Here is a 20,838-nt window from a genome sequence, read left to right on the forward strand (position 1 = left end):
TTACATACTTGATGACCAATTAAATTTGGCCAAAGATATGGCTATTTTGAATAAAACTTCTTTTTTCATAGTTGGCATTAATTTAGGAACTTTCTTGCTTTAACGGCAGCACTGGTATAAATAATGCAGGTTGGTACATACATATATATGACGGGTCAAAGTCCGACGTTTCATGTTGATCGCAATTTTTCCGAGCTGTCTGGTAGTCTACGTTGACACATAATCAAACGTGATCGAACAAGAAAAACATACCAATATTATATCTCAAGCAAGATGATTCCCCTTTTAAAAAATTGCCTGGCAGTGAAACATGGAATTGTTAATCATGGTACGGGAAATAATTTTATTTTATTCATTAACAAAGTATGAAATTAATAAATTGACAAATTGGTTGGTGCAAAGTCCATAAGTGCATATTACGAAGAGTATATTTATAATAGAGTATGTTCGATTCGAACATTTTGCTTTTTCTTATAGCACGTAATTGCGTATTATGATATTTGATATGATTATGCATTTTTATAGTAATTATTCTTGCAACATATAACACTGACAATAGATCTGACAAATTGAAATGTGTACTAATTTGAATTGTGTAATGCTTGTTCTATCTGACTCAGCATATTATTGCTAGAACACATTTTTGCTATTTTTTAGCGGAAGCTTTCACACGTTATTCCGCAATTGCCATAAACAAGGCTTATTCTACAAAAAGCGATAATGCTCAGAAAAATATTGTATTCATCGATGGAGTACGAACTCCATTTTTGCTGTCTGGAACACTGTACAAGAATCTTATGGCGTATGATCTTGCAAGACATTCACTGCTGTAAGTCAAAATAACAAGTTTCAATTTATCTATCATTAGAAACATGATGGTTATAAAAAAAGTTTCCCAAAAAATTTCATTTTTACATCCCACTTTTCTCTAAATATTTTTTTCTAATTGTGAAAAAAATTATATTGTATTTCAGGAGTTTACAAAAGAAGATTGGATTCTCCAAGGAAATAGTCGATTATATCGTATATGGCACAGTAATGCAAGAAGTGCGAACATCTAATATTGGAAGGGAAGCTGCTTTAGCTGCAGGATACAGTGACCATACTCCAGCGCATACAGTAACAATGGCATGCATTAGCAGTAATCAGGCTATCACAACTGGCATAGGCTTGATTGCTTGCGGTGTTTACGACGCTATTATAGCAGGAGGAGTTGAATTTATGTCAGATATTCCGATCCGACACAGTCGACGTATGAGATCCCTGATGCTGCAAGCTAACAAGGCAAAAACTGTGACGGATAGGTTAACTCTCTTAGCCAGTATCAGACCAGGCCATTTCGTGCCAGATGTAAGTTGATAATACAACATAAATATTGTATGTATTTTATAAGAATCATATATTTAAAAATAATAAAATTTTCAATCATTTATGTCTACGTAGCTACCGGCTGTGGCAGAGTTTTCAACTGGTGAAACCATGGGACACAGTGGAGATCGCTTAGCAGCGGCATTCGGCGTGACGCGTAAAGAGCAAGACGATTACGCGTTACGCTCTCATACTTTAGCCGCGCGAGCTCAGCAACAAGGACTTCTGTCGGATGTAGCGCCTTACAAAGGTATATATTAACATTTCTCATTTAATTCGTTAAGTATCCAACAGATATATTTATTCATTTTATTTTTGTGTTTCTAGTACCGGGCGTTGACAAAGTTATAGACAAAGACAATGGTATTCGCGTGTCTACGGAAGAGCAATTGGCGAAATTGAAGCCCGCATTTGTCAAACCTTACGGCACGGTTACCGCGGCTAACGCGTCTTTCTTGACGGACGGCGCGTCTGCGGCGTTAATAATGAGCGAGGAGAAGGCCCTTCAACTTGGTTTGAAACCCAAGGCGTACCTGCGGAACTTTACTTACGTGTCTCAAGATCCGGTCGATCAGTTGCTTCTGGGACCATCGTATGCGATACCGAAGGTGTGCAATTCTTGTCATTAATTTGCCACTTTGATTGCTAATATTAATACAACTTTGTGAATCTAAACACTATGCAAAAAACAAAATTTATATAATTATTACAGGTCTTGGACAAAGCAAAGTTAAACGTAAAAGATGTAGGAGTATGGGAAATTCACGAAGCGTTTGCCGGACAAATCTGCGCTAATCTGAAAGCATTGGATTCCGATTTGTTTGCACAAAAATATTTGAATAAGAGCTCCAAGATAGGAATACCTGAACTAAACAAGTGGAACGCTTGGGGTGGATCCTTATCACTCGGTCATCCGTTTGCTGCTACTGGAGTACGATTGGCGACCCATACAGCTAATAGACTTATCAAAGAGGACCAACAATTTGGACTTATCGCGGCCTGTGCAGCTGGCGGACAGGTAAAAGTCGGATTTATATTATTATAAGTAGCTTTTAACATCCGATAATTTTCGTGACAATTTTTTCCTACTTATAATGTTGATATTTTATTTACAGGGAGTTGGTATGATCATGGAAAGATATCCTGGCGCTACAGTTTGATATCATTTTTAGAGAAATGCAATTAATATCTAAAAACGGACCTTTAACTAATAGAAAAATATCGGGGAAAATATTTTTCTACTCGAGAAAATATACATCAAGATTTGTTGACAGTTTTTTGTAAGAAATCTTTTTCTATTAAATTGTTTATATATAATAAATATTAACTTGTACAAAATCTTGCAACACTGAAGTATATTTCTCTTCTCTTGTTACTCAAGCGAACTGTGCATAAAAGAAGGCAATAAATTTGCAGTTAAATGATGCCTCACACCATTGTCCAATATATTCTTTATGTCCTGGCAGCCTTGCAATGCACGCTGCCGGAGAGTTTGCAAGCGTGATAAATGTAATCTCTGTCCAGCTCCGTGCGCCACTACTATTAATCCATTGTTGTCCACTTCAACCTCATTATTTGTATCCGATAACCCAACAACAGACAAGGTAACTCCCGGTGAACATTCCTCCAGGAAGTTGGCATCTAAAATTCCTGCTGCTAACGTCTTGTCTTCGTCTTCTGTTGATGGTTTGTTGATAATGGTTACAGTACAGCCTACAGCATAATTCTGTAACAAAAAATTTATTCTGTATATAAGAATATATTTCTTTTTCTATGTGTCTATATATGTTTTATGTTGAATATGTAAAATAGTAAAAGATTATTTTACATATTTTGTATACTAACCTTAATTGGAATTCCAGCATCTATTAATGCAAGTGTTGCTGCATTTACACATGCACAGTAATCGCTACCATCAACTTGTAAAATTTCTACAAAGACATCAATCTGAGAGCGCGGATACAATTCTAAATGTATTATGGCTTCCATCGCATGTCGCAGTTGAGCTGATCTTTCTTGGGATTTCCAATCGCCCCTCGGTCTTCGCTTCCGTTCACCAGAGGTAAAACTGAACACAGCCATACTGTACTGACAATTTATGATTGCCTTTGTACTATTCCTTGATGCGCTACTCCTGGGCTAAATCATAAATTGAAAGAATACAAACATTACAATGTAGTTTAAGATACAAATAATTAGTACAAAAAATATATATCCATATTTCTGCGGTAGAAAGAAAAAAATATTTAAAAAAAGTTTACAAAGTGCACAATAAAATTGGTGTGTTGATCACATTGACATCATTCTTAACCTATAAAATATAATTTAACAGCCCGTAACTCATCATAATTGGGACGTTATGCATTAATACAAGTCTCATAATAACAAAAAAAAAATATTTCAAAGTAATTCGAACCTGATGAGGACCATATACTGTAGCTAAAATTTTCGTGTTGCCATGCTCTATGTAAGCACTGCCGTCAGCTTGCCCGAATACTCCCATCCGCATACGAATTTGTCTTAATTCTAGCGCCCGTCTACCGTCCACGCGTAATCCACCTTGACTATCTTCCTGATCCGGCTCCATCGTATTTTTTAAATTAATTAATTAATTAATACGATTTCAATAAATCACATTTAACTTTCAACCGTACACAATACAAAGATATATTGGAATAAAATCCTTCCTTTGGGACGCAATGAGGTGTCTCTCTGACTGTTAAAAAAATTGGAGAACGCGATTAGGCGTCCTTTGGACATTGAAAAAATTGGAGGACATGATTATGCATCCTTTAATTTTTTCAATACCTAATTGCGTCCTTTAATTTTTTGACCTTTAATTTTTTTACTTTTAGAGTTTCTAAAATCTAAGTATTAAGAGCGCTGCCTAAAGAAATATTTAAAAAATATAGGTCATTAGGTTGTAGGAAAAAGAATCAAAACTATTGATTAACAATCGATTGTCGATTATCAATTATCGATTAACATCGATTATCGATTGATCGAGCATTAATTTGTTGGCTGCACTTCACGCACTTGAAATAAAACATAACCTTACAAAGCACAAGAAGTAAAACATAACCTTAATATGCAATCTTCATTATACAATAGCAATGATTATTACTTATAATGGATTTTTTTATTTATTTATAATTGTGTTATATGTATAAATGATATATTTTTGTGAAAAGAAACATAAAAAATGATTAACATTGAATTCGAGCATTTTTGAGCTATGCTTTTTGAGATTAGAAATCTGATTTTATTATTGTGTTGATAAATGAGTATAAAATTCATGGCGTGTTTAATTAACATATTGAAAGATGAAGAGAATCAAAATCGTGCCGGACAGGCCGAATCGTCTATTCGAGATCTGGTTAGAAGAATGGAAAAACGAAGCGGTGCTTCGAAATTCTGAGCTGCACTATCATTTCGCGAAAGCTTTGAATTCACTCAAGAGATACCCGCTGCCATTGGAATCCGGTAGAGAATGCATAATTTTGCAGCATTTTGGCACGAAATTGTGCTCGATGCTGGATAAAAAATTGGAAGAGTATAGAAGACAAGAATCTGCTAAAGCACTTGATGTTCATACTTTTGCAAGCAACGAAGACTGTGCAATTGCTCCAAGAAAGAGATTTGTGGAAGAAAATAATATTATTGAAATACAAGAAGAAACAGTAGTCAAACAAGCTAGAAATATTGAAAAGAATGCATCAAAAAACCTAGTAAATGCGAACGAAATTATAGCAAAAGATATTGCAGAAGAAATTTGTATAGATCCTAATACTTTTGATATATTATTATTAGTAGATACTCAAGAAACTTGTGGGTAAGTATTTATGAAACAGTTAACTTAAAATGTTACCTCTACAAAAAGCTTTTAAACATACGAAGAGTATATTTCAGTGGAAAGACAAAGCCTCAGCATGATGCTACACTTGTGGAATTGACACAGCTTGGTGTACTGTTTGAAGTGCGTCATTTGAATGTTGGTGATTTCATGTGGATTGCAAGATGTAGAAAAACTAATGTTGAATTGGTTATACCTTATATAATAGAGAGGAAGCGAATGGATGATTTAAGTGCAAGTATTATAGATGGAAGGTTTCATGAACAAAAGGTATTGTCAAAATAAAGCACCTTTAGATGTGTATTCTTGATTCTGCGTATTTAATTATCTGTATATTCTTTGATTTTGTGTTTCAGTTTCGATTGAAGCAGTCTGGTGTCAAGAATCTTATGTATATAGTAGAAGGTATCGATAAGAAATCTAGATTTTCTATACCACTCCCATCATTGTTACAAGCTGCTGTAAATTGTCTGGTACAAGATGGTTTTACCGTAAAATATACAAAAAGTCACAAGGATTCTATGTCATATTTATCATGTGTAACAAAAACTTTAATTAAAATTTACAAGGTGTGTAAGCGTTATATTGGTATTCTTTTTACGTAAGTGCATATTAATATTTTCTACAATAGATATCTTATTTTAGGATAAAAAGCTTGTTGGCTTGAAAAAAAAATATATTACTGGAACACAGGATTTCTCTAAATTCATCACAGTAGGTCTTATGATGTTCAAAGAATTCAATAAAGCATCTTCCAAGCAGAGAGTATGTATTAGAAATTTTTCATGTAATGCGTATAAATGATATTGTGACTTACTGTTACATTTCTTTTTCAGACGTTTAAAGTAAGTGAGATGTTTATTCGTCAGTTATTACAAATGAAAGGTATGTCCATAGATAAAGCCACGGCGATTGTAGAACATTATGCCACACCACAAATCCTAATCACCGCTTTGCAAAATTCCGGTAAAAACGGAGAGCAATTGTTGGCAAATATTCAAGTAGGTGACAAAAAACGGCAGCTCGGACCTGCCATCAGTAAGGCCATTTATCAGCTTTATACGGCGAACGAGCTGAGTTGACTAATAAAGATACACAATCTATATGCTTTCTTATTAATATACGTCCATCCTGATTATAGATAATATTTAATAAATGTTTACGTACATTTTTATCAGAATTCCAGATAATTAGTACATATATATATATATATATTAGCAATCTCTCTCTTTTATATAAAAATATTAAAATATTACTACAAAAAACAATTGAAACTTGCATTGAGTACTCGTATACACTTGTCTGTTTCTTCAAGTGAGTAAAATATGGCTTATATTATTACCTCTACAACATTTGTTTCCATAATGCAATAAGTTGATCACCCCTTCTCTTTTATAAAAATAATAATCTTGTACCGTCGCTCAAGAAATAGAGAAAAAAAAAGAAGAGGCAAAGAAAAATGTTTGAAAAGTTGCAAAGTCAATTTAATGCGAAAATGCGTTATAAGTCTTTTTCAGAGAGAAAAAAAAAACATTAAAAATTTCACTTCATTAATTTTTCGTGCTCATCCGCGCCTTTCTCATGGGTATAATGTTTTTTCCACGTCTTGAAATCGATGGTCTCTATTCGCAATTTAGCACATTGCGTGCGAAAAGTGTGAAAACGCGTAAGGGCGCAATTTGCGACACTTTTCTTCCCTCGCCGAGGAAGAATTTATGTGAGATAGTAGCGGGAAAGCAATTATGGTGTTTTCCATTACCCCGTGCCTTTTCTACGAGACTTTTTTCAGTCGTCGTCGAACCTCCGAAGTAAATGGAGTGCCCTCTGAATCGGTATTACAGCTTGAATCGTCTCCTGCTTTCCATAATCGGGCTATGGCCTTATCAGAGTGCGATAAATGCTTGGATCCTTCGAGTATTAACAATGGCGATTTTGATTTGGTTTTTAATCGCTCAGGTATTTTCATAAATCTGATAAAACGACATTTTCTTGATTTTTACTTTTAATATAACAATGTAAGCGGATTATACATTGTGAGATGTAGAAATCTTTCTATTGGAGACGCGTAGAGATTTTGAAATTTTTATTACATTTTATTCCGAGTTTTTGAATGGAATATTCATTTGTATGTTTCTCGAATGCTTGATTGAAATCAGCGTCCGACAGGAATAGTTTTTTATTTTCTAATGACATTTTTGTGAAGCAGAGAATAATTTAAAGTGATGGAAGATGTTTTTTTAGACAGCTAAGATTTACATGACGGAATTAACTACAGATTTTGTACTCGATGTTCTGCCCATTATCATTCCTCATGTTGGTATAATGGTAAAATTTTTAAACCGCATAGTGAACATGAATGAAGTAAGAGATATAATATATTGATTTTTTTAAACGACTAAAATACTATTGACTAAAATTCAACATGAAAAATTCAACATTGAAAATTGATATTTTGCTACGATATGATTTCCAAACGGAACGAGCGTTTAATTTGCAGATGAAAGATTTACTCGACCGAATTAAAGTGGATTGGGAACGCACAAGCTCTCAAGATGAGATTAAAATTATGCAAACATACGCCGCGGCTACAAGAAAAATGTCGATATCGTTTTCGTGTGAGTAAAGTTTCTTGATGTTTCACTACTACAAATCGTGAAAAAGTATTTTTGCGCAAAATTAATATTTTATGTCTGTTGTTATTATTATTATTATTACTTCTAATATCTTATGGAGTTTCTCCAATATTCCGATGTCGTTGCATCGAGAGATTATTATTTCCTAATAAAATCATGAAATTTTTAAGATTTTTTGCAGGCACATAATTGATTAATTTTAATTAACTTTATCTTTCAGTTTACGTATTTATAGGCACAAGTGCATATATCTTTATGACAATTATCCCGCAAATTCTCGATGTATTCTTGCCATTGAACGAGTCACGTTCGCGCGAACATCCCTTTCATGTCGAATTTTTCATAGACGACAAAAAATACTTTTACGTTATTCGATTTCAATTATATTTTATACTTGCGTTTTTGATGGAAGTAATACTCGCCAACGTGATCATATTCGTCATTTACATGCAACATGCCAGCGGAATGTTTGCCGTACTAGGGTATTACTTCTATACATTTTTTAAACATCTTATTTAAAACTTTATATAAATATATTTTATTTCTTTTTATATAATATTTAATATATAATTAATTTTAGTCTAGTTTTTATTGAATTGAAGAGAAATGCCCGTGTTTGAACATGTTATTATTTTTTTATATTTTTATTAAATATCATTAAATAAGAAATGTAAGGCGCGGTAATGACAGTTAAAATATGTAACGCGCACAAAAAATAATAATGTGGATTGATTAATTAGAAGACGCACTAAAGAGCTAAGCAGCCTACTTTTGCGCTCAATCTTTTGGAGCATTTTATAGTTTTTAAATAAATTAGTTCTTTTTTACAGATACATTTATATTATTGAAAAAATCGACATAAACTTACGAATATATATTATTTAAATAAAGCTTATGATTAAAATAATAAAAATTACATACATTTTTCAATTTTTATTAAAAAATTTTCTTTTCTTTGGTTCAATCACTTAACATAATCTTGATATTTATGGTGATTAATTTTTGGATTTGTTGCTTCGATTATTTCAAATGTTCCAAATCTAAAATTGCTTGTTCTTTTAAGAAAAGACAGTTTAATCAATTTTATTATTCCTTTAATCAGAAATTTCGCCCATACGGTTTACATTCATAAATAAATATCAATATTTTCAATAAAATAAACTGTATCTGGCTTTACCTAAAAATTATAAAATGCTACAAATTGTTGAGGTAATATATATTAAAAATCTCATCTTTTGTGCAAATTTACATAGGCACCGCGCAGAGCAGTTATTCGATGTACCTTCACCCAAGGCTCGATCTGTTCGTGAAACTGGAGAAGATCATAGAAACGTTCTTCTTTTTATCGAAGATCATCGCAAAGTCATACAGTTAGTAATTTTTTGACAGTGTCGTATTATACATACTTGCCTATTCGTACGTGTTTTGAATGAATGTGGTATGTGTATTTCTACGAAACCGGATAACGCGATAGCATGATAATGACAAAAACAAAAGAACAATCGTTTCTCTTCTAGGTGTGCCGAATAAATATGGCACTGCAAGTGCCATATTTATTAAGTTTTTTTATCAAAATTAACACGTGATCGTGCATTATTAACTCGCGGATGTTATTTTTTTTCTTGCAATCTAAGGTTCGTGGACGTTATACAATCGTGCTACAGTCTACTCATCGTCGCTGAATTTTTAGTTTTAATAATTCTAATAGGCATCACGCTGGTACAAGTGAGTGTTCGCACATTTAATTAATGTATTTATATATTATGCCCGTGCCAAGCGATTAACACGCAACATAAGATTTGCGAATCAAGGAAGTTAGAATCAGCGTAGCTATACATTTTGCTCTTTAGATAACTAAGTTCTCCGGAACGGATCGGCCGGTTAGATCCATAGCTTACGTCATTGGACAATTAATTTATCTGTTTATGAGTAGCTACATGGGTCAGCATCTAATTGATACAAGCGCACAGATGTCCATGAAGGTGTGAGTATCGCTACGTATAATGGTAAACGTAAACGCACATTTTGATCCCCGAGTTTGAGCCCGATCGTTCATTACGAAAGAAAAGTAAAAGACTCACTTAATCTACAAATAATAAAATAATAACAAATACATTTTTACTGGAAAATTTGATCACTGATGTCGGTGTAATTCTAGATATTTCGCAAAGTGGCACAATATGTCTATATGGAAGCAAAAGATAATGTTGTTCATTATGATGAGATGTATGCGAACGGTTTCCCTTAATTTGTATAGCGTCTGTCCCGTGAATTTAGAAAATTTTTCAGCGGTAAGCGATATTGGCGATATCAGAATTCTATCAAGTCCCCCCTTATCTAATATTAGCGTGAATTTTGTTTTAAGATTGTGCAGCAAGCTATATCGATCTGTATGTTGCTGAGACATATGTCATAAACAATTTGGATAATAGTGCTCGTGTATGTAATCAATGTATACCAAATTATCGCAATACATTCTTTGCGTGATGAGTGCGGAGTTTTGTTTCCCCTACTTAAAATAGGCGCTCACGAAGGCGCTAACGTGCAGAAATCATTCAAACATTTTTCTCTCATCATTCATGTGTTTTTGTGTACCACTGCAAAAATTGTAAACCTTTAACAAATATAAGAAACTTTGTGCAAGTCTGAAGAAAAAAAGGCGGACTTTTATTTCATTAAAAAAAGATCTGCTTCAATTTAAGTTTATTTTATTAAAGAATATTGTTAACTACAAACAATCGCACTGCACCATCATTGTAGAGAACGGAACATAGTGAGATAAGACAACGAAGCTCTCACAACCTTTAAGAAATAAAATGGTCATCTCATTAAACTACATTGCAGCGATGAAAATTGAAGATGATATTGCAGTCTTGTTTACCGTCCCGAAGCTTTCGATGGATAGAGTCATAATTTTGCCAGCAGTGATTCTGCATGGTGATAATGTTCTATTCATGATTAAGAGAAAGAGTTTTTGACATCGCCTCGAAGTGTAATACCAATTTGCTCTGCAACTATTACCCAAAACAAAGACCATTAACACAAATAATGATGAATCTAAAATATTAATTGCGTTTACGCATTACTGCAATTTTATTTTGTTACCAAAGAAAAAAAAAATTTCCAGAAAACTGCGATAGAAAGAGAAAAATTAATGATATCGCAGATGCGGAATTATTAATCAACAATTATAAATCAAACAAAAAAAAAATCAAAAAACCTACAAAGAAATGTCAAATGCTTCGCTTCTTTTAAAGTTCCTTCAATGGTACAGAAAAAAAGGAAAAAAATTAGAGAAAATGCGACGATTACTGATTAACTTGAACTTGCAATCTTACATAGATTCGTAAGGAAGAACGCTGTAATCCAACAGAAATTGAGCTTGCCAAAAATGTAAAAAAAGATGAATGACTTGTGCAATGTAGATAGTGACAGGCCCCGCAATATCTTTCGCACTTTTGTCTAAGTTCATTAATACCTGAAGCATAAATTTAATTATTTCAAAAAGCTGAATTTTTTCAATTTTTGAATCAATTTGTCCTAGCATCAAAGCTAGCACTTTATATTGCAGCTATTAAAAGTATTAATATTATTTTTTTGTTTATTGCTGAAATTAAAAGTAACATATATTGCAAAATGCATTATACAAAGTTAGAAATTTTTCCAAAACTTCAAAAATAGAAATTCATATATATACTTGTACACCAGCTAGACTACCACCGACCATGTTCACATTAATATTCAGCAAAAATATCGTGCTGTATATAGACTCAATTAATTCCGCGAATCTGCGAAATAATGATACTCAATGTAAGTAGGCATAAATATAAAAAATTTATTATAAAATTAACACCTAAATATTCATGTGCAATAAATATCATTTGTGACAAAGAATCGTTACAATAATTTTTAAACGCACTCTATTATATGAAGATGTCTACGTAAACAATCCAAAATTTTTCTATAATCGTTGTCCCGTAGTTTACTTGAGTTTAAATCAAAATCCATATTGTTATTTTGGCCAATATTCCCTAGCACATATCTGCAAAATCGCCAAAATAATCACGCTTTTGGTAAACTATATTTCGAGAGCAATTTGAAGCTACCGATTCCTTTAAAAACAGAAACATCGCTAAGTACGTCAGTCTGTAATTGCATCATTTTTACCCAATAATTGAAAACATTCCGCATGCGTGCTGGATCAAAGTATAGTACAAGGCATCGGCCGCAATCGTAGCGAACGAATGAGCGAATACGGCCACGTAACAGTGTATGGTTATCGGATATAAATATTGATCAAGTCTCTTGCCGTATTCTACGCGAAAAGGTAGTTTTGATGCTGTTGTGATGGATGATTTTGTTACATTCACAATATCTTCCGACAGCAGTGTCAGCATGACTGGTTTAAGCACAAAAAGGCATGCTGTCGTATGCATGAAAACTAGAAGAACATTACACAATTAAAAACATTTTGTTTCGCATGTATTGTTTTTATAAATTTTTTAAATAGAAATTTTTAATTTTTTGCATTAATTTTTTCAAACTTGCAAGGCATATCTTCTACGAGAACTTTTGAAAACATTTTTTAAGTAATCGATTACAAAAAAATGAGCGTCTAAAAACGTACATTTACAAGTTTTTATAATTTTATAACGCATATACCTGCATAAAACGTTGCTATATACCGTCCGTATTCCGTGTGTCTTTCGAGGATAGCTTTTTCTACTTCATTTAATGATAGCCAATCTTTTTTTATTATGTTAAGACAAATTTTCACCTATAAATATGTGCTCGTATATTTTTATTACATTAACAATTTTTCTGTTAAAAGTTAGAGTTCAACTATGAAATGTAAAAGGAAATTCGTCACTTACTTTATCAATGTTAAACATTATCCATCCTATTTTAAAGCTGAATATTATGCTGATAAATACAGATGGTACGCACTCAAATACGTCATCGAGATTAAATGGACCGTTTAAAAGGTAGAATAGCTATATCAATACCGTAATTTAAAATTATTTACAAAACTGATGATATGCTTTAAAAATTTCAAAAATTTATTTAGATATATATTATTATAAAAGTTTGTTTTTATATGATTTGCTTCTTCTTATTCTTACTCAATTAAAAAACTGTGTAAATGCTTAAAAATATTTTATTAATTTTGCAAGTAACGGTATTACTACATAAACGTTCTTGTCATTTAAAGAAATAAAACTGCGTAATTTTATAATCATATGTTTCACAGCGCTAAATCGTCTGTATCAAGTTATTTTTCCTGCAAAAACAAATCCTGATATTTATGTACCTGTGGTATTAGAATACTACTACAGAGCGTAAACATCGGCACAAAGCGTACGCATTTATTGCGAAGATTATAATATGGCCATATACCCGATATGCTCAGGTATAATCGAAGTATCATGTAGTATCGACTGTGCCAAATGTGTTTCTTATCCGTCATTTTCCAAGATATTAAGATAGCGAACTATAGGCGATTCCTTTGTGAACGTTCGCCGTTCAGCAAATTGCAGGAGCTTGCTTATAAATTCTTTTTGACGCAGCAGAGACGCAACAGCAATTGGCGCTAGGCTATAAGTGCGCAATTACTTCTTTATGTTACGACCCTTTCTGAATTTTCAAAGATAGTTCTTATTGTCCCGTTTTGAAAATTGACTTCTTTGTGTATATGTCAGTATATTATCATTTTTCGATCGAATCATTTTTCGAGTGCAATTTCTAGCGAACACATCAGACAGCTATTCTTGAAAAACAAAATGCTTTATATGAAGAATTGAAGAACAAAATAAGAGAGAAAATGGAAAAATAGAATAAATAATAGATTTCATTACTGATATCGGAATGTGTTCAAGTATTGAAGTATGAATAGTGTGATATTCAGGTAAAGCATCGATTTAAAAATTCGTAAAATTCAATTACATTAATTCACAAAAAATAGGGAACATTTTTCAGACGCTCAAAAGACAATTTTCAAATCGCTGTAACGAGGCAATAAATCATTGTAGACAGAGAATTAAAATAGCATTTTAAATATTGAAATTTGTACTTTTATGTGCTTTTAATCGTTCTTAAAAATTTTTTATTTTTACAGTCTTGAGTTCAAAAGGACATATTGTTTTATTCTATTCACGTCTAAACTTGGCCATGTCTCGCATGGAAGGGAACTCTACATAAACGCTTTCGCAAGTGCTTACTCGTTACAAGCTCAATTATGCGCTACTTTTAAAATTATTATTTCCAACATCAGGTTATTAATCAACTGAATCATTAACAAACACATAACAAACCTTGTATACTTTTGGACAGAAAAAGCATTAAATTGGAATCTTATTTTAGGAAAGAAATCTATTTTAACTTAAGTAAATTTTTTTATTTTATTAAATAATATTACTAAGAGTATATATATACGAAACGAACGGTAGCACTATACCATTATTGTCGAAAAGAACGGAACACTGCGAGATAAGACAATGAAGTTTTCACAACCTTTAAAAAAGTAAAATGTTTATCTCAGTAAACAGTGATTGTAGCGGTAAAAAAAATTAAAGATTATTACAGTCTTATTTACCACGCCGAAGTTTTCGATGGACAGAGTCATGAGTTTGCCAGCGGTCATTGTACAAGGTAATGTCGTTCTATTCATGATCAAGAGAAATAGTTTCCGACATCGCTTCGAAGTGTAATACCAATTTGCTCTGCAACTATTTTGAAAACAAAATCAACTAACACAAATAACGATAAATCTAAAAAATATTTGCGTTACTGCATTTTTATTTTGCTTTTTCAAGGACATTTCCAAAAATTTACAAAAGCTCCTAATTTGTCGTGCACATATTATATGAAAAAATTATAATAGTAAGAGAAGAATTAACGAGACCGCAGTAGTAGGTGCAGAATTGTTAATTAATAAAGAAAACAAAAAAAAAATATCAAAATAAAAAATAAAGAAATATTAAATGTTTTTTTTTGCTTCACAGCTTCTTCAATGGATCAGAAAGAAAGGAAAAAAATTAGAGAAAATGCAGTGATTACTGATTAATTCGAACTTGCATTCTTACACAGATTCGTAAGGAAGAGCGCTGTAATCCAACAGAAATTGAGCTTGCCAAAAATGCAAAAACAGATGAAGGAGTTGTGCAATGTAGATAGTGACAGGCCCTGCAATATCCTTCGCACTTCCTTCTAAACTCATCAATATCTGAAGCGTACATTAATTATTATTTTCAAAAGATGTATTTTTTTCAATTTTCGAATAAATCTGTTTTAGCATTAAAATTTTATACTGTAATTATTAAAAGTTTTCAATATTATCTTTGCTTTAGTATTGTTGATAATTACAAAATTCTTACTCGTTGTAGAAACATATATTGAGAAATGTACTACAAAAGAGTTCGAAATTTTCAAAAATAGAATAAAATAAAAAACAAATAAAATATGAAAAGGATGACGAGCCGACGCTGGATTTTATTTGTAACAATTTGTATTATTTTAAGAAGATTGTAACAAGCAAATAAAATCCAGCGTCGGCTCGTCATCCTCTTCATATTTTATTGTTTAGAAATTAATGCATATATGTATATATATATATATATATACTTGTATACCAGCTAGACTACCACCGATCATGTTTATATTAACATTAACCAAAAATATCTTTGTGTATAGAGACTCGATTAGTTCCGCGAATCTGCAAAATAGCGACACACTGAGTGTAAGTAGTACATAATTATAACAAACGTCTACTATAAATATACTATAATTAATACCTAGGTACTTATAGATATTATTTATGAAAGAATATTTAAAGAATCGTAATATAATATTCTTTACACGCACTCTATTACATGTAGGTGTCTACGTAAGCAGTCTAAAACTTTCATGTAATTGTCGTCCTTTATTTTCTTTAAGTTTAAATCAAAATTGACGTCGCCATTCTTGCCCACATTTTCTAGCACATATCTGCAAAGCCGCTAAAAAGACGACGCTTTTGATCAACCGTATTTCGAGAGTCATTTGAAGCCACCGATTCCGTTAAAAAGAGAAGACATTACTATGAACATCAGTCTGTATAATTGGATCATTCTTACCCAACAATTGAAAACATTCCGCATGCGTGTTGGATCAAACTACTGTACAAGGCATCGGTCGCAATTATAACGAATGAATGAGCGAATATGGCACCGTAACAGTGTATGGTTATCGGATACAGATATTGATCGAATCTCTTGCCGTATTCTACACGAAAAGGTAGTTTTGATGCTGTTGTGATGGATGATTTTGTTACATTCACAGTATCTTCCGACAGCACTGTCAGCATGATTGGTTTAAGCAGGAAAAGGCATGCCAGCGTATGCATGAAAACTAGAAGAACATTATACAATTAGAAACATTTTATTTTGCTGCATGTATTGTTTTTGTAAATTTTTTAAAAATTTCTTTTACGAGAATTTTTGAAAACATTTTTTAAATGGTTGGTTACAAAAAAATAAGCGTCTAAAAACGTGCATTTACAAGATTTTTTATGATTTTATAACGCATATACCTGCATAAACCGTTGTTATATACCGTCCGTATTCCGTGTGTCGTACAAGGATAGCCTTTTCCGCTTCATTTAATGATAGCCAATCTTTTTCTATCATGTTAAGACAAATTTTTACCTATAAATATATGCTCGTATATTTTTTATTACATTAACAATTTCTCTGCTAAAAGTTAAGAGTTCAACTATGAAACGCCAAATTCATCACTTACTTTATCAATGTTAAACATTATGTACGATAATTTAAAGCCCATTACGCTGCTAATAAATATTTGTGGTACACATTCGAATATGTCATCAAGACTAATTGGGCCGTTGAAAAAATAGAATAGCTATAATGGGGTCAATATCGTAATTTAAAATTATTTACGCTTTAAAAATTAAAAAAATTTTCTTATATATAACTATATTATTACAAAAGTTTGTTTTTATATGATTGCTTCTTTTTCTTACCCAATTAAAAAATTGTGTAAAACTACTTCAAAATATTTTATCTCAATTTTGCAAGTAACGATATTACTACATAAAGGTTCTTGTGAAAAGAAATTGTTAAAAAAAATAAAACTCTGTAATTTTATAACCAATTGTTTCACAGCGCTATAACAGCCTGTATCAAATTATTTTTCCTGTAAAAACAAATTCTGATATTTAGTATGCATATACCTGTGGTATTAAAATACCACTGCAGAACGTAAGCATCGGCACAAAACGTATGCATTGGTTGCGAAGATTATGATATGGCCATATACCCGATAAGCTCAAATAAAATCGAAGTATCATGTAGTATCGACTGTGCCAAATATGTTTCGTATCCGTCATTTTCCAAGATATTAAGATAGCGAACTATAGGCAATTCCTTTGTGAACGTTCGCCGTTCAGCAAATTGCAGGAGCTTGCTTATAAATTCTTTTTGACGCAGCAGAGACGCAACAGCAATTGGCGCTAGGCTATAAGTGCGCAATTACTTCTTTATGTTACGACCCTTTCTGAATTTTCAAAGATAGTTCTTATTGTCCCGTTTTGAAAATTGACTTCTTTGTGTATATGTCAGTATATTATCATTTTTCGATCGAATCATTTTTCGAGTGCAATTTCTAGCGAACACATCAGACAGCTATTCTTGAAAAACAAAATGCTTTATATGAAGAATTGAAGAACAAAATAAGAGAGAAAATGGAAAAATAGAATAAATAATAGATTTCATTACTGATATCGGAATGTGTTCAAGTATTGAAGTATGAATAGTGTGATATTCAGATAAAGCATCGATTTAAAAATTCGTAAAATTCAATTACATTAATTCACAAAAAATAGGGAACACTTTTCAGACGCTCAAAAGACAATTTTCAAATCGCTGTAACTAGGCAATAAATCATCGTAAACAGAGAATTAAAATAGCATTTTAAATATTGAAATTTGTACTTTTATGTGCTTTTAATCGTTCTTAAAAATTTTTTATTTTTACAGTCTTGAGTTCAAAAGAAGGACATATTGTTTTATTCTATTAACGTCTAAACTTGGCCATGTCTCGCATGGAAGGGAACTCGTTTGTGTTCTACATGAACGCTTTCGCAAGTGCTTACTCGTTACAAGCTCAATTATGCACTACTTTTAAAATTATTATTTCCAACATCAGGTTATTAATCAACTGAATCATTAACAAACACATAACAAACCTTGTATACTTTTGGACAGAAAAAGCATTAAATTGGAATTTGATTTTAGGAAAGAAATCTATTTTAACTTAAGTAAATATTTTTATTTTATTAAATAATATTACTATAATATAATTAATAATATTACTATAATATAACTAATAATATTACTATATATATACGAAACGAACGGTAGCACTATACCATTATTGTCGAAAAGAACGGAACACTGCGAGATAAGACAATGAAGTTCTCACAACCTTTAAAAAAGTAAAATGTTTATCTCAGTAAACAGTAATTGTAGCGATAAAAAAAATTAAAGATTATTACAGTCTTATTTACCATGCCGAAGTTTTCGATGGACAGAGTCATGAGTTTGCCAGCGGTCATTGTACAAGGTAATGTCATTCTATTCATGATCAAGAGAAATAGTTTCTGACATCGCCTCGAAGTGTAATACCAATTTGCTCTGCAACTATTTTGAAAACAAAATCAACTAACACAAATAACGATAAATCTAAAAAATATTTGCGTTACTGCATTTTTATTTTGCTTTTTCAAGGACATTTCCAAAAATTTACAAAAGCTCCTAATTTGTCGTGCACATATTATATGAAAAAATTATAATAGTAAGAGAAGAATTAACGAGACCGCAGTAGTAGGTACAGAATTGTTAATTAATAAAGAAAATAAACAAAAAGAAATATCAAAATAAAAAATAAAGAAATATTAAATGTTTTTTTTGCTTCACAGCTTCTTCAATGGATTAGAAAAAAAGGAAAAAAATTTGAGAAAATGCAGTGATTACTGATTAATTCGAGCTTGCATTCTTACACAGATTCGCAAAAAAAAGCGCTGTAATCCAACAGAAATTGAGCTTGCCAAAAATGCAAAAACAGATGAAAGAGTTGTGCAAGGTAGATAGTGACAGGCCCTGCAATATCCTTCGCACTTCCTTCTAAACTCATCAATATCTGAAGCGTACATTAATTATTATTTTCAAAAGATGTATTTTTTTCAATTTTCGAATAAATTTGTTTTAGCATTAAAATTTTATACTGTAATTATTAAAAGTTTTCAATATTATCTTTGCTTTAGTATTGTTGAAAATTACAAAATTCTTACTCGTTGTAGAAACATATATTGAGAAATGTACTACAAAAGAGTTCGAAATTTTCAAAAATAGAATAAAATAAAAAATAGGCTCATATAAAAACAAATAAAATATGAAAAGGATGACGAGCCGACGCTGGATTTTATTTGTAACAATTTGTATTATTTTAAGAAGATTGTAACAAGCAAATAAAATCCAGCGTCGGCTCGTCATCATCTTCATATTTTATTGTTTAGAAATTAATGCATATATGATATATATATATATATATATATATATATATATATATACTTGTATACCAGCTAGACTACCACAGATCATGTTTATATTAACATTAACCAAAAATATCTTCGTGTATAGAGACTCGATTAGTTCCGCGAATCTGCAAAATAGCGACACACTGAGTGTAAGTAGTACATAATTATAACAAACGTCTACTATAAATATACTATAATTAATACCTAGGTACTTATAGATATTATTTACTTCTTTATGTTATGACCTTTTCCTTTCTGAATTACCAAAGGTGGTTCTTACTGTTCTGCTTTGAAAATTGACTTCTTTGTGCATATGTCGACTGAACATATCATTAGCATATTATCGGCCGAGTCATTTTTCGAGTGCAATTTCTAGTGAACAGATCGGATGGCTCTCTTCTTTGACAATGCGTCACATGAACAATTGGAAAAAATTGAACAAATGAGAAGAAATAAAATAAATAATAGATATCAAAATTGATATCGAATAATGTGTTCAAGTGAAATCAAAGCTGATGTGAATAATATGGTATTGATGAACCATCGATCCAAGAGTTTATAAAATTCAATTATAATTCTGAAAAAAAACGGTAAGGAAAAAATGCTAAAAGAAATTTCACACACACATTTTACGCTAAAAAAATTTTGTTAATAATATATCAATTACATAACTGGAAAGAACATAGTACTGTAAAATAAGACACCGTTGTTTTTTCAGAACCTTTAAAAAATCAATATCAACATCACGACACAATTTTTTTTTTTTAAATAATTATTCAAATGTTATCTTTATTAATTACTATTTAGAATTAAATTTCTAATTTTTTTCCGCTCATTGCAGAAATGTTCATGACACACCAGAAAAATTAACGCACACGTGTATACCACATAGACTGATAATCATATTAAAATTAACGCTGATCAGAAATACACGTAACGTAGATTCGATAAGTTTGGCGAATCTGTATAATCATTTCGATGCAATTAAAGACAATATCGATGTATAGAAAATGTTACTCTGATAGAAGTCTAGTAAAAAGAGAAAAATATCATTATCACTCTAACACATTGAGGTGTTTTCGTAAACAACTCAACGCTATACTGCAATTGTTGTCTTCTATTTTGTTTAATTTCAGGAAAAAATTAACATCACTGTCTTTATCAATGTTCTCCAGCGTGTCTAGAAGCGCATAAACATGTTGGCGCAAGGAGTAATACTTTTATCTAAAATTCTCATTGTCAGTTTCTGAACCAATATTGAACTCTTATCCGTTAATAAAGAACATCCCACAGGTATGCTGGATCAAAACGTAATAGAAGCTGTCAAGAGCGATTCTACTGAAAATGCGAATATGGTTACATAACAGTGAATCATTATCGAACAGATATGCTGAT

General features: G+C 31.6%; 6 protein-coding genes and 3 long non-coding RNA genes across 15 annotated transcripts; 5 read left to right on the top strand and 4 right to left on the bottom strand.

Annotated features, from left to right (window-relative positions):
* The first annotated feature begins 144 nt into the window (after window positions 1-144).
* Mtpbeta (mitochondrial trifunctional protein beta subunit) lies at window positions 145-2,706 on the top strand. The gene is made up of 7 exons (XM_012376613.2): window positions 145-328; window positions 658-829; window positions 975-1,350; window positions 1,444-1,618; window positions 1,696-1,976; window positions 2,081-2,386; window positions 2,484-2,706. Exons 1-7 carry the CDS (start codon window positions 274-276, stop codon window positions 2,526-2,528), a joined length of 1,410 nt encoding a protein of 469 aa, XP_012232036.1. The 5' UTR covers window positions 145-273; the 3' UTR covers window positions 2,529-2,706.
* Window positions 2,632-4,100, bottom strand: Ski6 (exosome complex component Ski6). The gene is made up of 3 exons (XM_012376615.2): window positions 3,785-4,100; window positions 3,214-3,507; window positions 2,632-3,094 (listed from the first exon to the last, which is right to left on the bottom strand). The coding sequence occupies exons 1-3, from the start codon at window positions 3,953-3,955 to the stop codon at window positions 2,741-2,743; spliced, it is 819 nt and encodes a 272-aa protein (XP_012232038.1). The 5' UTR covers window positions 3,956-4,100; the 3' UTR covers window positions 2,632-2,740.
* A 343-nt stretch (window positions 4,101-4,443) lies between these two features.
* On the top strand, window positions 4,444-6,324 carry mus81 (mus81 structure-specific endonuclease subunit). 2 transcript variants are annotated; one of them, XM_067353498.1, is made up of 5 exons: window positions 4,444-5,200; window positions 5,266-5,491; window positions 5,578-5,790; window positions 5,867-5,986; window positions 6,058-6,324. In XM_067353498.1, the coding sequence occupies exons 1-5, from the start codon at window positions 4,692-4,694 to the stop codon at window positions 6,301-6,303; spliced, it is 1,314 nt and encodes a 437-aa protein (XP_067209599.1). In that variant the 5' UTR covers window positions 4,444-4,691; the 3' UTR covers window positions 6,304-6,324. The 2 variants fall into 2 exon arrangements, with proteins under 2 accessions (XP_067209599.1, XP_012232037.2); XM_012376614.2 differs by having other exon boundaries at window positions 4,449-5,200; window positions 5,278-5,491.
* Window positions 6,061-6,512, bottom strand: LOC136999449 (uncharacterized). The gene is made up of 2 exons (XR_010889817.1): window positions 6,389-6,512; window positions 6,061-6,250 (listed from the first exon to the last, which is right to left on the bottom strand). It is a non-coding gene; the product is annotated as an uncharacterized lncRNA (long non-coding RNA).
* A 508-nt stretch (window positions 6,513-7,020) lies between these two features.
* Window positions 7,021-10,550, top strand: LOC105677792 (odorant receptor 7a-like). 4 transcript variants are annotated; one of them, XM_067353531.1, is made up of 9 exons: window positions 7,021-7,177; window positions 7,463-7,582; window positions 7,719-7,836; window positions 8,075-8,336; window positions 9,108-9,224; window positions 9,489-9,579; window positions 9,705-9,838; window positions 10,013-10,145; window positions 10,220-10,550. In XM_067353531.1, the coding sequence occupies exons 1-9, from the start codon at window positions 7,034-7,036 to the stop codon at window positions 10,268-10,270; spliced, it is 1,170 nt and encodes a 389-aa protein (XP_067209632.1). In that variant the 5' UTR covers window positions 7,021-7,033; the 3' UTR covers window positions 10,271-10,550. The 4 variants fall into 4 exon arrangements, 3 of the variants coding, with proteins under 3 accessions (XP_067209632.1, XP_067209631.1, XP_067209633.1); XR_010889806.1 differs by lacking the exon at window positions 10,220-10,550 and having other exon boundaries at window positions 9,705-9,922; window positions 10,013-10,139; XM_067353530.1 differs by having other exon boundaries at window positions 7,463-7,546; window positions 10,013-10,550.
* LOC105677793 (odorant receptor 13a-like) lies at window positions 10,546-13,321 on the bottom strand. The gene is made up of 9 exons (XM_067353517.1): window positions 13,166-13,321; window positions 12,729-12,848; window positions 12,517-12,631; window positions 12,022-12,295; window positions 11,774-11,896; window positions 11,552-11,642; window positions 11,193-11,332; window positions 10,736-10,868; window positions 10,546-10,656 (listed from the first exon to the last, which is right to left on the bottom strand). The coding sequence occupies exons 1-9, from the start codon at window positions 13,319-13,321 to the stop codon at window positions 10,606-10,608; spliced, it is 1,203 nt and encodes a 400-aa protein (XP_067209618.1). The 3' UTR covers window positions 10,546-10,605.
* A 98-nt stretch (window positions 13,322-13,419) lies between these two features.
* LOC136999447 (uncharacterized) lies at window positions 13,420-15,972 on the top strand. The gene is made up of 3 exons (XR_010889813.1): window positions 13,420-14,125; window positions 14,215-15,589; window positions 15,787-15,972. It is a non-coding gene; the product is annotated as an uncharacterized lncRNA (long non-coding RNA).
* On the bottom strand, window positions 14,244-17,237 carry LOC105677661 (odorant receptor 13a-like). 2 transcript variants are annotated; one of them, XM_067353506.1, is made up of 9 exons: window positions 17,081-17,237; window positions 16,630-16,749; window positions 16,421-16,535; window positions 15,966-16,239; window positions 15,715-15,837; window positions 15,475-15,565; window positions 14,937-15,076; window positions 14,447-14,579; window positions 14,244-14,364 (listed from the first exon to the last, which is right to left on the bottom strand). In XM_067353506.1, exons 1-9 carry the CDS (start codon window positions 17,234-17,236, stop codon window positions 14,311-14,313), a joined length of 1,206 nt encoding a protein of 401 aa, XP_067209607.1. In that variant the 5' UTR covers window position 17,237; the 3' UTR covers window positions 14,244-14,310. The 2 variants fall into 2 exon arrangements, with proteins under 2 accessions (XP_067209607.1, XP_067209606.1); XM_067353505.1 differs by lacking the exon at window positions 14,244-14,364 and having other exon boundaries at window positions 14,384-14,579.
* A 364-nt stretch (window positions 17,238-17,601) lies between these two features.
* LOC136999448 (uncharacterized) lies at window positions 17,602-20,553 on the top strand. Of its 2 annotated transcripts, XR_010889815.1 has the most exons (6): window positions 17,602-18,165; window positions 18,269-18,730; window positions 18,826-18,989; window positions 19,547-19,592; window positions 19,820-20,033; window positions 20,285-20,553. It is a non-coding gene; the product is annotated as an uncharacterized lncRNA (long non-coding RNA). The 2 variants fall into 2 exon arrangements; XR_010889814.1 differs by lacking the exon at window positions 17,602-18,165 and having other exon boundaries at window positions 18,184-18,734.
* The last annotated feature ends 285 nt before the right edge of the window (window positions 20,554-20,838 follow it).

Source organism: Linepithema humile, chromosome 4 (genome assembly GCF_040581485.1).
Source record: "Linepithema humile isolate Giens D197 chromosome 4, Lhum_UNIL_v1.0, whole genome shotgun sequence".
In the NCBI taxonomy this organism is placed as follows: Eukaryota; Metazoa; Arthropoda; class Insecta; order Hymenoptera; family Formicidae; genus Linepithema; species Linepithema humile.